We start from the raw sequence: 15,170 nt of genomic DNA on the forward strand, positions 1-15,170 counted from the left end.
AAATTGAAAAGCATTTGAGTTAGTTCCTATATTTCTGGGAGTTTTAGGAATATTTAATTTCTATGTCTCATTTATCTTGTAAGCCAATTTGAATAGAACTTATCCTTTGAGGGATTTTATAAATTAATTTGGTAATACCATCTGGAAGTAGGGAAATATCATTTATGTAATATGCATGCATACATACAAGCATATATAAACATATCGATGCAAACAGAGACCTTATAGCTTTCATTCTAAAAATTTAGCCATGAATCAGGCAACACAGTAATACAAAACTCACTGGCTTATCTCCACTTATATTTTTATCTGAATTGTGTTTCTGACAAAAATGGGACAAATTGAGGTTACCTACTCAATAAGAGCTAAAGATTAGGGAAAATAGCTAATGCATAGTGGGCTTAATACCTAGGTGATGGGTTGATAGGTACAGCAAACCACCATGGCACATGTTTACCTATGTAACAAACCTGCACATCTTGCCCATGTACCCCAGAACTTGAAAGAAAAAAACAATAAAAAAGAAAGTTAAAAACAGAATATGATAAAGTATCAGTTATAAAATACATAATCGTTTTAAGAAAGAACATGTTAAAAGGAATAAATAAAATGTAAATGGCTGAAGAAAAAAAAGAGCTAAAGCTTTTTATGAAGTTTTGTGGAGACCTCCAAGGACCTCCAAGATTTTCTTTTGCCCTGATATGTAATCCTATAAACGCTGACGACTAAATTTGAGATCAGGGACTGAGGGCACATCAAGAAAATGTCTAGATGATTCCAGAGTCCATCTGAGTAGACAAAATATCCAGTCTGTTTCTAATTAGCCTTTTTTTTTTTTTTCAGCCTCAGATAGTGGCTTTCAGGTATCTCTGAGTCTCTTGAGAGGCCGTGATGTGAGTGGGAGGATTAAAGTTCAAATGACTGAGGTAGTTGAGCTGGAGTGAAAAGGAAAATGTCTGGCAGGGGTGGACAGAGAAGTGGAGGAGGCAGGGGTTTGAGGGGAACATAACAAAGAATTCAAGGGAGCCGAAGGGAAGATCGAAGGTGGTAAGAGGAAGAAGCAATGTGAAGGAAGAGACCATAGAGGAGCCAGTTTGAGGAGATCTCAGGTTCCTCAAAGAGGCCACTGGAGTTCCAAATAATCCCCAGCAAACTCATGCCAATAAGAAAGGAAGTAGACAGAGCTGGCCTCAGCAGGGGTTCAAGAGGAGGAGTTTCAGACAACTGAACAATTTCCATAAAGAGAGGCCTCACAAACAGCCAGAAAAAAATAAAATTTCCAGCCCAGTAGTTGTGGAGTGGATCCTCACTTGAAAGAAAAGAGTCAGGAAAATATTACAGGCCAGGGAGCCAGGAAGTAATTAAATAAGGGTGGGAGACAGGAAGAATTTTCTAGCCAGGACCAGGCCCAGGAATTAGAGAATACATGTAACTCCACTCCAAACAAAGAGCCAGGAAGAAAGACTTCCAGCCCAACAGGTGCCTTCTTTCTCTCTTTCTCTTTCTTTTTCTTCTTCTTTTTTTGAGACAGGGTCTCATTCTGTCACCCAGGCTGGAGTGCAGGAAACTCAGGTGCCTTTCATAAAAAGCTTCGGACTCTAACCCAGCTTCAGAGAGTATACTCAGAATCACAAGAATCAAAACGTATCCTCACCATGCTTCAACAGACTGCCATCTGGAACACTGGCTCAAGAATTGGGCTTACCAATGGATTCCTGATCAGTCAGTCAAGAGTGAAGACAAAGGTTTCAAAGGTGCATACTTCAGGATGAGAGCTCCAGGGGTCCAATGGTGAATCTGATCTTATCTGAGTCACAGCCAACATAACTGTTAAAAAAATTATTCATGACACTTGTTAAAGATGGTAAGAAAGACTCTATTCCATGAAGGACTATCACAGTAGGTACAGGGACCACTGCAATGGGGTCAGTCTTGCAGTAGGGGAATAAAATTGGCATTGACTCCCACTCCGACAAGAACAGGTAAAAGGCAGAATAGAGACTCAGTGAATGGAAAATTACTGAAAGGAAACATCAGGGCTAAGGGGGATTCTTGCTAAACTAACTCAACAGGGTGACAAGATATCTAGTGTTGGGCATGAGGAATTTGATCAGCTATTCAGGGAGGTCAGATATCAGTGGTGGGGAATTTTCACTAAATTAACTTAGTAAGATTCTTGCTCAAACTGGATTCTACAAGCCCAAGTTTAGGCCTAGTCAAGCAGAGGGCTTAGAGGAGCCTGATTAAAGTTTGGTCAAAGGAGAGAGTCTTTGTCACTTCCTTTTACTTTTGATGTTTGTCATTTAGTGTACACAGATAAGAAATTACAAATGACTCCAAATGCTGTCACAGAGAATAAGAGACGCCATGAAAGCAAAGGGAGGTCTATTTGCTGTTGGGGGTCAGGAAATGGCCCCTGAAAGTCAATGATGATTGAACTGAAATCTGAAAGGGTGCTCCAGGCTGCAGGAAGAACCTGGAAAAAAAAAAATTCTTGGACGGGAAGGTTCATGAATGCTCCCATAATTGGAAGATCAGGATAGAAAGCTGGAGGTAGAGTGGGAAGAATTTAAGGGGAGAAGATTCCAGATAGATGCCTGAGTAAACTGAGCAGATCATAACAGCTGTTTTTCAGCCTCTTCTGAATTTGGGTCTTTATGTCAAGAACAGTGGGCAGCCATTGAAGGGTTTGAAAGAGAGAAGAAGATCTGATGGGTGTTTTGAGGGTGGATAAGGGATTGGACAGCAGCAGGAGGAGATATTGGGGGCCCAGTTCAATGACCGTGAGTGAAGTTGCATAAGAGAAAATGGTGATTTGAAACAGGGTGGTGGCAGAAGAGATCAAATGAGCCTCTTGAAATATTTAGGTCACATCTGAGGGCTGGATTGGAGAATGGGCAACGTGAAGGGGCTGAGGAGGACACGCAGATTCCCAGCTGATATAATTGGCTCTATGTTGGGGTCATTCACCAAGACAGGGAGAGGAGAGGAGGACTAACGTATGTGTGGTGGAGGGAGAGTGTGGATGGGCACAGGAGGGAGAAGCAGAAGGTCATCACCTTCTAGCTGAGGCCTCTCTCATCTTTCCAACCAAAGTCGTGGCTTTCAAAGTTTTGACAGTGACCCACAGTGAGAAATATTTAACATAGCTTTCCTGTGGGCAGTCAGGGTGTATAGAAGTTTCTAAAACAATGCTTCCCCTTTCCAAGTGCACCCAAAGGGTATTTCCTACCTTATTTTCCGTTAAAAGGGAGAAAAAAAAAATGACGTTAGCATAGGCCACGAGGCGGTAACGTCAGCGGTAAAGCCAGCAGCAACGGCAAAAGCAACGGTAGCTGTAACGGTAGCGGTAACGGTGGCGGTGGCGGAGGCGGCGACCATTGTGACGTCATACACAGCGCCCATTGTGACACCAGGGCCCTGGTGCTTTAACTAGGGCGTTGGGACCTGTTGCCCAGGCAGACGGCGCTGCGGTTTCAGACTGGAGGGCGGCGGACGGCTGCTCAGCGGCCCAACTCTCTCGCAGCCCTTCTCTCCGTAAGATGTCAGCCTCTACCTCCTCGCACCGGCCCATCAAGGGGATCCTGAAAAACAAAAGCTCGTCGGGTTCCTCGGTGGCGACTTCCGGTCAGCAGCCTGGAGGGATTATTCAAGAGGTGAAGAGAAAGAAATCCCAGAAGTGGGACGAATCAAGCATCCTTGCGACTCACCGCGCAACGTACAGAGATTACGATTTAATGAAGGCAAATGAGCCCGGCACTTCCTACATGAATGTGCAAGATAATGAGGAAGATTCAGTGCGCGATGTCGAAGGAGAAGATTCAGTGCGTGGTGTCGAAGGAAAGGAAGCCGTGGCCGCCACTGATGCTGCGGACCACAGCTGTGAGGTGGAGGAGCAAGAGAGCAACGAGGCCTACATGAGAAAAATCCTCCTCCAGAAACAGGAGAAAAAGCGGCAGTTCGAAATAAGAAGAAGGCTTCACTACAACGAAGAATTGAACATCAAATTAGCTAGACAATTAATGTGGAACGACCTACAAAGTGAAGACGATGAAAACGAAGAAAGGCCACAAGCCACGAATGAAGAAAAGACTGCTGCGGAAGAATCAGAGGAAGCTCCTCTAGGCGGTGGACTGCAAATCCAGTCATGCGACCCTTAGAAGACACCGGCTTCACCCTTGCAATTGTTTGTGAATATGCAACGCTTAGAAGATATCTGCTTCACCGTTGCAATTGTTTGTGAAATACAAACCTTGTTACTGTAATACACTGCTTCTTGTTTTCTGTAGCGCATGCGTCGAGTACTAAATTACTTAAATTGTAATGCAGAATTGAATGATAATCTTAGAGAGTAATAGATTAAGTGGGAAATGCCTGCTTGATGTTATTGTAATTATTTAACACAAATACAGATCCTGATATTGCTTTTAATTTTATAAAACCATATTCCTTTTATAAAACTATGGATTAATGTATGTATTCTATAGCTTTTTAATATGTTAAAGGCTTGAAAGAGGACTAATTTATATTCACTTCTAGTTGTACTAACTTTTGTAGAAAAAGTTTTGTTAAAAATGCAAAACATAATTGGTAAAGTAGATTATCTAGGCTGATAAATATTCAGGCTGAAAAACACTTTAGGGTGATTTGCTGTTTAATTGAGAGGGAATATATTATAAGAGTTATTGTTGAATTTTCTTATAGTAACTTTACAATTTCTCTTAATTTTCTTTGTGTTTACAAGGAAATAACTGAAGTTTTTCTCATCAAAAATAGCCATTTTTCATGCATTATCAGGTTAAAGTTGCACCAGTGTCTGTTTTGTTTTTTGTACAGAGGGTGGGCAAATTTGGTATCAATAGTTTTTTCAAATTCTAAAGTAGTTAGTAGTCCCTTTTCATACCTACCTTAACCTCTATCCTTTGTTCCTCAGTCCTCCCAGCCCATGCATATCCAATCCCTTAACTTTATGGAATATCATAGATAGTCAAGACATTAGAAACCCTTTCTTCTCTCAGATATTCTATGTGTTGCAACAGTGTCATTTTCATTTTGAGTATTGTGGTCTCTTCAGCCTTCCAACATGTGGGGTTACATAACTATTTGAATGCAAAGAAGTGGTTTCCAGATGCCTGTGGAGTGAACAGCTGCCTGCAGATGCGTTCTTCTTTCAAGTTTCTTCTGTCTAAAGGTGAAGACAGAAAGCTCAGCCCTCGTGACCTGTTCTTGCTCAGAAGAGAAGGCAACCCAGCTCACATTTGGCTAGAGTTAGGGGAGGAATGGGGTTGCAGAAGTGATAAGGGAAAATCATAGATGACTCACAAGTGGGGAGATAAGCAGATGAAAACACTGGAGGGAATAACACATGGTTCTACATGGTGGGGGAGGTGTGTCTAAAGAATCATTTTCCACAAGATGATACACTATTTTTTACCTAACACAGTACCACACTTAGGTTATTAGGGAGAAATGTGGGCAAGGTGATGAGGGATGAAGCCTCCAAAACCCAAATTTGGGGAGGAATACATCCGATAATTTTTAATAAGAAACTTGATCAAATTAGCACTATCGTTTTATAATTGAAAAATTCAGCCCATGAGACAGGATGCAACATTCAATACATATTCAAGGGGTAGCAGAAGAGACTGAGCTCTCAGTCAGTCCACACTGGGTGGGCTTTAGCAGCCAAAGCTGCATATACAGAAACCCAAGAAGAAATTAAGAATGCAGATTGCAAAAAGTCTGAGGAAAACTGAAAATCGTGGGTGTGTGTCTGTGTTTGTGTGTCTACGTGTGGGCACCGGGAAAAGCTGCCTTGAGCATTCTTCTCTACCAGTATAAACACAGTTCTCTAAGACAAGGCTATACATTATTAACTCCTGAAAAGATAAAAAATTGTTTTATCATTGTGTAGGCAGAGCATTTTGCATCACTGAACCTGCTTATGCATGCTGGGTACGAAATATCTTATTCTTTCACGAAGCCTTCTTTTCTTCATCTTTTTTTTCCCCTGTTTTAAAGCAGACTCTTTGAAAGGTGCATATAAACCCGGTTTCCATAGCAATTGCAAGCATCAGTGATAACCCAGAGCTTCTAAGTTATAATATACAGGCTACCCTATTAATGAGTTTCAAACTGCATTTCCATGAGACAACAGCTCAGCCACTGATAGATAAGGTCAGACCCCATCTTCAAACTTTAAATTAAATCAGGATAGATCAAAATGCAACAGAGGGAGGAGTGTTCTTTTGGGAAAGTATGCTGTTAAAAATATGTTCTTTGTGGAGGCAAAACAGTTGCTTTTGTGGTTTGTAAAGCCCAGAATAAAAAAATATAAAACACATACAGCTTCTTCTGGGTTACTAATGGCATGTTGTCATGTTCTCATGCTATTTGTGAGCGAGTTTTTATCATGGTAACTCAGGCTCTAAGAAAGCATACAATCCTTTGCTCTAGGAAGAAGAGACATAATGTTTTATTTTTGCCAGATCTCACATAACATCATGTTATAAATTATTAAATTGTTTATATACTAGGTGCCAAGGCTCCGTGCCTGCCTTCAAGGAGATACCAGTTTATGGATGGGAGGGCTCAGCCATGTCACCAGGTCATTTCTATACTGTGCAAGAGTGCTTTACAGAGGTCCTCAAGGGACATCACTTAAGGTCTTGAAAGGCCTTCACTTGGAATTGATATAGAGGATAAGACTTGGAAGAGACATGAAATTTAACCAAGTGATGAGAGGTAGACTCATAGAAGTTAGCATTTCAGATGTAGGTAAGGAGATGTAGTTCCTTTGGGGAGCTACAAGGTGTTCTATATGGGAGAATGCATAGGACTGAAGAGGTAAGAAAGGCTATGAAAGGTTTCACATGCCACACAAAGGCAATGGGAGCCACCAACATTTTTGAACAGAATAGTGACATGATCAGACTCATGTTTTTGAAAGACCACTATCGCTGCAGGGTAGGGCTTGAAACGGAACAGCCTAGAGGGACAAAGATGGAGAGAGGAGCACAAATGTGTGACTTGGGTTACAGGAAGCTTATGGCTATAATTTTCAAGTGCTGAACCTCTTACCTTGCACTCACAGTAGAGTCACACCCTGCTCTACATCAATTCCATGCAGTGTGGCCCCCAGACTGGCTGCATAAGCATCACCCAGAAGCTGTTTAAAAGTCCTGATTCTCAGACTGCGTCCCAGACCTACTGATTCAGCATCTCTATGGTTAAGGCCTAGCGTTCTATGCTTTAACAAGCTTTCCAGGGGATTTTTCTGGACTTTCAAATTTTTTTTTTTCTTACAGATGGATTCTCACTCTGTCACCCAGGCTGGAGTGCAATGGCGCCATCTCGGCTCACTGCAACCTCTGCCTCCCAGGTTCAAGGGATTCTCCTACCTCAGCCCCCGGAGTGGCTGGGATTACAGGCGTGCGACACCATGCGTGGCTAATTTTTATATTTTTAGTAGAGATGGGGTTTCACCATGTTGACCAGGCTGGTCTCAAACTCCTGACCTCAGGTGATCTGCCCACCTCAGCCTCCCAAAGTGCTGAGATTACAGGCATGAGCCACCGTGCCTGACTGACGTTCAAGTTTGAGAACCACTGCTTTACAATATAACTTTCTAATTAGCCGAGCTCAACTCTATGGGACAGATCTCACTTCTTATGTGTGTGTGTGTGTGCGCGCGCACGCGTGTGTGTGTGTGATGTGTATACAATTTTGCAAAAATACATTACGTTGAATGTCAGAACTGCACAAAGATTTGTTGAGAAACTTTCACAGGTATGCTGCTAGATGGAAATCACAGTTATACTCAGTCTGTTCCTATCCCTCCAATGCAACCCTTTCTGTAGTCCCTCCTCCACACCTTGCTATACACTGTGCTCCTCCCAGCACTAGTATAGTTGGCATTCCCACTGCCACCCATGAAGTCCTGGGACTTTTCCATATCTTCAGATTTGTTTGGGCTATTCCTTTTATCCAGAATATATGTCTTCCTATTTTTATTGCATGTCTCAATCAGTCTTCCACGTTCAGTATAATTCATCCCGCAAACTTCTAAGTCAGAATAGTGGGTGTCTGCCTTGGGGAGGCAGAAAAGTACAGTAAATGACAGTGAAGGATTTGAAGTCAAAAGATCTAGATTTGAATTCAAGCTCTGCCATATATTAGTTGAGTCACTTGAGGCAAAGCATTTCACCTCTTTGAGCCTGTTGCCTTACAATCAAATGAGGATAATAACAACAATACCTTCCATTTCTGGTTGTTGAAATGATTAAATAAAAAAGTGCTAGTAAAACACATGGCTTTTGGTAAGTACTCAGTAAGTGACAGCTATTCTTCTCATCTGCACACATTTTCTCTACATCTGTTAAACCAATCGTTTCTGTGACATTTCTGAATCTATCTCTCTTTTCCCACTGGACTGAGGGCCTCTTGGAGATAGGAGCTGTGCCTATGTGTCTGACATCTCCAAGCACAGTGCCTTATACTCAACAGATGTTGTAGAACAGAACTGAGAGGTTGCACTTGAGCAGTTTTTCCTCCTGTCAGATTGTGTTCTATAATTCCTCTATAATTTACCTACTCAAATACAGCTTGTTCCCTGAGGTTCCTCAAGTTTTAGCTCCATGAGCTGTGAGGGGCACAGGTGAAGACAAAGTGAAAAGATGACAGTCCCAAAGGGCAAGGCTTGAGTGGCAGCTGCTTCAAATAACCTTCTCTTTGAGGATGTCCTTGGTGTTTTCATCATCACTAAGTCTGCAAAGTAGGAGATGAAATGGGAGGACAGCAGGCAGGATTTAGATGGAAAGCCAATCTCCATTTTAATTTTAAAATGCATTGAAACTTCTAGGACATAGCCAAGTTTATAAAAGAAAGGAATTAATTTTGTCTCGTGAATCCAGACCACAGGTAAGAACCACATTCAGTTATTTATAGTAACACATGACACTTTTATATTGGCAGTGTTTCTGATTCTTTTTTTCCTTCTGAACTCCCTTTATTAATTACTATTGACTTTAATAGCAACATAAAACTTTTAGAGCTGGAAAAGACCTTAAAGACCCTTTAGTCCAACTGCTTCCTATTATAGGCAAGGTTTTCTGTCTCATTAGCAGCAGAGATGAAATTATCATCCAGGGCTTAAAAAGCCAAGGGGAGACTAAATTTGTATATAGCAACAAGATCTCTCTCTCTTTATATACAGGGAACCTAGATTGAAAACAGATTGAAGTGTGTTTTCGAGTTGGTCTGGGGGCTGTTCTTGTATTTAGAACTCAGAAAAGCCTTCCAAAAGAGTATGACGTTTCTTAGAAAGCCTGGCCTCAGACAAGCACCCAACACATCTGCTGGCTGATACTTTATCTTTTCAAGATGCATAGAGTACACCTTGCTCCCCTGGTAGCACCTGAGTGTAAGATGATGTAAGAGAATACCAAAGATCAGTGATGTACCTGGGACAGCACATCACCCCTGAATTCCTCATCTTCTCTGAGTGACAGAAGAGAAGGCACTCATGGTCCCCTCACAGTCTCTGTCTCCTCAGCTTCCTCATCTGTGAGATGCCAAACTACCTATTCATAGGGTTGGAGTGAGGATTTTATGAAGTCACACACGGAGAGGGCTTAGAACAACACCAGGCACATGGTAAACACCCATTCAATATTAACTATATTTAACATTCTTCTTGTTAGCACTATCTTGGAGCTCTGTGTGGGGCAGTAGCATCTATCAAAGCCAGATAGTTTTCTGCTTTTAAACCTAATATTAAACAAGGACAAATTCTATCTCTCACAGATAGGCAGGATGCGTGACAGGGGGTAGTATGGCAGGCCAGGTCTCACTAGCCCAGGCCTCCATAATAACTGTTTCAGCACTGACTGAGTGGTGACATTAACTATTAAAAGCTGATAGAGCCAGTACCCTTATTCAAAGGCTGGAATGTAACAAAAGCACACCAAGAGTTTTGCCCAGGCCTTTTCTGGGCCTTGAAGAATGACAAGATAACAAAGGAATTCTTAACAGGACCTGTTTAGGATTAAACAAATTTTTATTGGGGATCTGAAGAAACTCCCCAGACCTCCACAAAAATGTTTTATTGGGGGGGTCTAAAGGAACTCCCCAAACCTCCATGATTTAGCAGGAGACAAGATAAGGGTAATAACCCTGGCAACTGGACCCATTTGGATTAAGTAAATTTACTGAGGCTCCAGAGGAAGGTTTTCAAAACTCAGACCTTAGTTATAGATTAGAAGGGGTTAATCACTTTTGTCTTTAGATGAATGCACACCTACACATAGACATATAACTTAGAAGGTACATAAGCTCTGGAAAACTTTGTAATTTTGAGTTGATCTGGCGATATTTTCTCAGCCTTCTCCCTGTATCTGGTTACAGAAATAAACTCTCTTCTTTCCCAGTTCACCTGCATCTCATTATTGGGCTGTGAGAATAAGCAACCCCATCCTCGTTTTGGTCAGGGAACAGTAGTACATTCTTCAAATTTCAGGCCAGGCTTTATGTCTGAACTGAGATTTGACTGCTCCAAAATTAGACCTTGCAGTGAATGCAGTGATCCACCACCTAGATTCTGTAAGAGTTAAAAAAAGAGGAAAGAAACACAAAAAGTGCCTCGACAGTCAAAGACAGATTTATTTCTCCAAAATAAACCTGAGAGGGGGTTCTGGCTGATGTCGGTCAGGAGCATTCTCTCTTACAGACTAAGAGTACATATTGGTGTTAGGGTGAGAGGACTTATCACAAGCTTGGAATCTTTCTGTGTCAGGGAGAGGCTTATGGCAGGGTTGGAATATCTTTGGGTGGTGGAGAGGTTATCTTGGAGCTGACATCTTTCCAGCCAGAGAGGAGGTTATCTCAGGGCTGACATATCTCTGGTCGGGGAGGGGTCTGGAATGTTACTGGTCAGAGATGTTATTTGTGGTTTATGGTCATGCTGACCTTAGCGATTAGGCTGATGCCCTTTAGATTTCAGCAGTTTTTTGATCAAGGTGAAACTTAAAATGATGATACTTGTCCAAGATGGTGATGCTCTTGCTCTGTCAATCCAGACCCTGCAGTTATAAAAAGGATGAGGGGCAGCGTGTTCTTTCTGGCTACTCCCTGCTGATGAGGGGACAGAGCATTTTCAGGTCTCAGATTGATTGCAGGAGTAACACCATTTGTAGATGTTTTGGGGTAGTTGTCTGTGAAATGACCATGATCCTGTCAGTTAAAATCTTTGAAAAGGTTAATTAGGCAGAGTAAGAACATTAGTCCTAGGCTTATTATTAGGAGAAGGCCCAGGAATGGGATGACCCATGCTATGATTTTGTTTTTAAACCAAGAATCTATTTGGTTGTTTTGGTTTTTCCTTAGTTTTTTAGCCCTTTCTTTAAGTTTTTTCAACAGTGTCTCTTACTAAGCCAAATTGGTTGAGACAGAAACAACATTCCTCACCTAATGAGAGGCAGAGGCCCCCTGTTTCAGCTGTTATAAGATCTAGTACCCATCTGCTTTGGAGGACTACACCAGCCAAGGAGTCTAGTTGATCTTGGACCCTTATAAAGCTTTGGGCTATATCTTCTAATGAGTGCTGTAGTTCTGTTGAAAGAGCCTTAAAGTATGTTACGGAGGTGGCTAATCTGCTCGCTCCCAATCCAAGTCCAGAGGTTATACCCAAGGTGGCCATTAAAGGAATGACGTGGATAGCCCTTCTTTTCCTAACATATTGGAGGGATGGGATGGGCAAAGGTTGATCAGGAAGAACTAGTCCAATGGAGGGAGATAGATAAACTAGGGTACAGGTTCTGGTCCAGTTAGTGGGGAGAAAAAGATATGTGTTGGTGCCACACAAAAAGAACCGGCCTTTGTTGTAAATACAGGCAGCAATATGGAAAGAGAGTAAGTGAATTAAAGATGGTATGTTTTTTTCTTTCCTGTGGTTCATTGCTCCAGATGAACAAGGAGGAGGCCAGGGAGACACCTACTAAGTAGAGATATAGGAAGAGTTATTTTTTACACATTTAATGTGATTGGACATTGCACCATTGATATTGAGCCATGGAAAAAGGTAGGCCCCAGAGACAGCACATGTTAGGCTGGAGGTATTGGTCAAGGGAGAGACCATAAAACAAGCCAGATGTAGAAATGCTTTGTTTGCTTCAGGTGATACTTGGTAGTCAACTCGGTTAGTCTGATGGTCAGAGGGGTGTATAATAATGATAATGCAGTTGCATTGACTAGGCGTTAAGGATCACACAGGGAGATTTCCCTCAGAGGCTGAAAAGCAAAGTGAGGCTTGTTGTAAAAGGAGGGTGTGTTTAGTTATAGGCCCTTTAACAGGAGGACCTTGGGGCTTAAGGTGTTGTAGGGGGTTGTAATAAGTTTGAAATAATTTGTTAGCTGGATTGGCCCTGGAGGTAGGATAATTGCCAACCAGGGTGTCAGCTCTTTCAAAAAAGGAAGCTCCTTTTCGGAGTTTATAAATTAGGGTTATGCTCCCTGTTAAAAGGTCATGAAGGGGTGCAGGAAGGACTGAGTAAGCTGAGGAAGACAGCTATAAGCACATCCAGCATTCTGGAGCAAAGGAAGAGTTTGCTTGCAGCAAGAGGGACTGTGTGAGGTTTATAGAGCGTTCGAGCTTGAGAGCAGTGAGGAATGGTTGTATTGGTGAGTTTGACGTACTTAGGGAATTTATATTGAAAAAAAAAAAAAAAACAAGCAAAAAGAGAAAAGGGTTACCTGGGTAGGAGTAAAGTCCTGGAAAGTTCCTTCAAGCCATAGGTCCCATAGAACAGTAAGGAGCTGATCAAGATATATAATGGGAGTTTCATAAGGGTACCACTGAAGGTCTGTAGCAAGGTTGGTTAGGAAGTGGTGAAAGTTTGGGGGAGAAAAATGTTAGAAAGATACATAAGCAGTTTACGTGAATTTCTTTTCCTTTTCCTCTGGGATTTGGGTAAGGTGGAGGGAAACAGGTCCTGAGGAGACACAAGAGAAGGCTGAAGGGGTTTTAGATTTGGTTGTTTGGGTATGTGGTGAAGGGAAGTCAGTTTTCTTGAGAGAAGTATAATGAATCCATTTAGGGAGTCCCTGCAGTTTTGCTGCCATGGGTGTGGTAAGGATGATCTGGTAAGGTCCCTTCTATTTAGGTGTGAGGCGGGTATTAGGGGTAGGGCTGGGACCTTTTACCAGGACCCAATCTCCTGGCTGTAGGAAAGGATTAGAGAAGTTGGCTACAGGTTGTGGCAGGTATTTGTCAGCATATTCCCAAATGAAATGGCGGACAGTATGTAGAAGAAGGCAAACGGGAGGAGTTGGTTGAGGTGGTGCTTGGCCATGAGGTGGAACAAAGGGGGCGAGTGGTCTCCCACACATGAGCTCAAAGGGACTGAGCATTAAGGGCTTACATGGGAGTGCCCAAATTTTTAGGGGGGCCAAAGGTAAAAGTGTAACCGAAGGTAAAAGTGTAACCCAGTCTTTATGTGTTTGGAGTGAGTGAGTAGCTGGTAAGGTGTTTTTTGAATGTTATTCATTTTTCAACCTTTCCTGAAGATTGAGGTCTATAGGGGATGTGTAGCTTTCAGGTGATTTGTAGAGCTTGTGCAAGTGTTGGAGTAATTTGAGAGATGAATGCAGGACCTTTGTCAGATTGAAAAGAAGGAGGCACCCCGAACCTGGGGATGATTTCTGTTATTAATTTGGAGGTTACAGTAGAAGCCCATTTGTTGGTTGTGGGAAAAACTTCGATGCATCCCAAAAAGGTATCAACCAATGCTATAAGAAATTGAACCTTTTTAATTGGGGTCATATGCGTAAAATCAATTTGCTAATCCTGTCCTGGAAGGTGTCCCCTGGCTTGATGGGTGGGTAAGAAGGGGGTGGAGTATTGGAGTGGGGTGAAGCTTTTTGGCAAATAGAACATTGATGGGAAATGGCTTTTAGCTGTTCCTTTATATCTGGGGTTATGTGTATATGGGAACTTAAGAAATGTTGTAGAGGGGAATGGCTGGCATAGAAGAGATTGTGAATGTCCCATAAAAGAGTTGTTTTTTTCAGGGTCAGGTAGGACTAATTTGTTTTCTATGAACCACTATGGGGGGTTGAATTGTGCCCTTACTGTTACTAGTTGTTGTATTTGGTGTTCTGGATAAAAGGAGGGGATATGTTGTATGAGGGGAAATAGATATTGGGAGATTGGATGATTGGTTGAGGTTTGTTTTGCCCAATAGTCAGCCTCACGGTTTCTTAAAGAAATGTGGCTTTCATCTGATTGATGTCCTTTGCAATGGATAACTGCAACCTTTCCTGGAAGTAAATCTGCCTTTAGTAAATGATGGACTAGTTTTCCATTAATGATAGGAGCTCCCTTAGCTGTGAGATAGCCCTGCTCACTCCGAATTTGGGCATTGGAATGGATGATGTTACAGGCATATTTAGAATAGGTGTATATATTAACTTGTGTGTTTTTTTGCTAGGGTTTGTGCTCTTATTAGGGCAACTAATTCTGCTTGTTCAGAGGATATGCCCAAAGGCAAGCGGACAGCCTCTACGACTCACTCTTGTAGGTGGGAGAAAGTGGGTATCATCATGATATCCCTCAGTGATGACATATCCTGCTTGGAGGGGATGGTTTTTTGATGTGCTGCCATCTATAAACCAATCTGGGGCTCCCTTTATGTGAGTGGAAGTAAGGTGGTGAAACATGGTGAGATAACTTTCAATTAAATCAGAGCATGATTGTTGATTGGGGTCCAAAATTGATGTTGAAGGCAAAACAGTGGCGGGAGTGGGGGGAGCATCTATGAAGAGAGATAGAGGGTTGGAGGAGAATTGAATGTAAGGCTTGCAAGCAAGAGGATGAGATGGAGGTGGGTGCTTTATGGCTGAGCATATCTTGCAGACTGTGAGAAGAAAATACCTGAAGGGGTTCATAGAACGTGAGTTTTTGTGCCTCAGGGATAATTAGAGAAGCTGTGGCCAAAACTTTTAAGCAAAGGGAGTCAGCCTTTGTAAATGGAGTCTAGTTGTCTTGAAAAATATGCCACTGGTTGGAGGGAATCTCCCATGGGTTCGGCTAATAGTCCAAGGGACTGATTATGAGAACTATGTAAATATAGATGAAAGGGTTTCAGGGGGTTTGGAAGGCCTAAAGCCGGGGTTTG

At 42.2% G+C, this 15,170-nt stretch overlaps 1 protein-coding gene across 1 annotated transcript; it reads left to right on the plus strand.

Moving 5' to 3' along the window:
- Positions 1–3,380: 3,380 nt before the first annotated feature.
- PPP1R2C (PPP1R2 family member C) lies at positions 3,381–4,265 on the plus strand. The gene has a single exon (XM_017889508.1). The coding sequence runs from the start codon at positions 3,543–3,545 to the stop codon at positions 4,158–4,160; it is 618 nt and encodes a 205-aa protein (XP_017744997.1). The 5' UTR covers positions 3,381–3,542; the 3' UTR covers positions 4,161–4,265.
- Positions 4,266–15,170: the final 10,905 nt, after the last annotated feature.

The sequence above is a fragment of the Rhinopithecus bieti genome, unplaced genomic scaffold, assembly GCF_001698545.2.
Source record: "Rhinopithecus bieti isolate Rb0 unplaced genomic scaffold, ASM169854v2 scaffold_19653, whole genome shotgun sequence".
Classification (NCBI taxonomy): Eukaryota; Metazoa; Chordata; class Mammalia; order Primates; family Cercopithecidae; genus Rhinopithecus; species Rhinopithecus bieti.

Bases quoted from the DNA above. Each gene is read 5' to 3' on its own strand.
- PPP1R2C (XM_017889508.1), top strand. From the start codon at position 3,543: ATGTCAGCCTCTACCTCCTCGCACCGGCCCATCAAGGGGATCCTGAAA.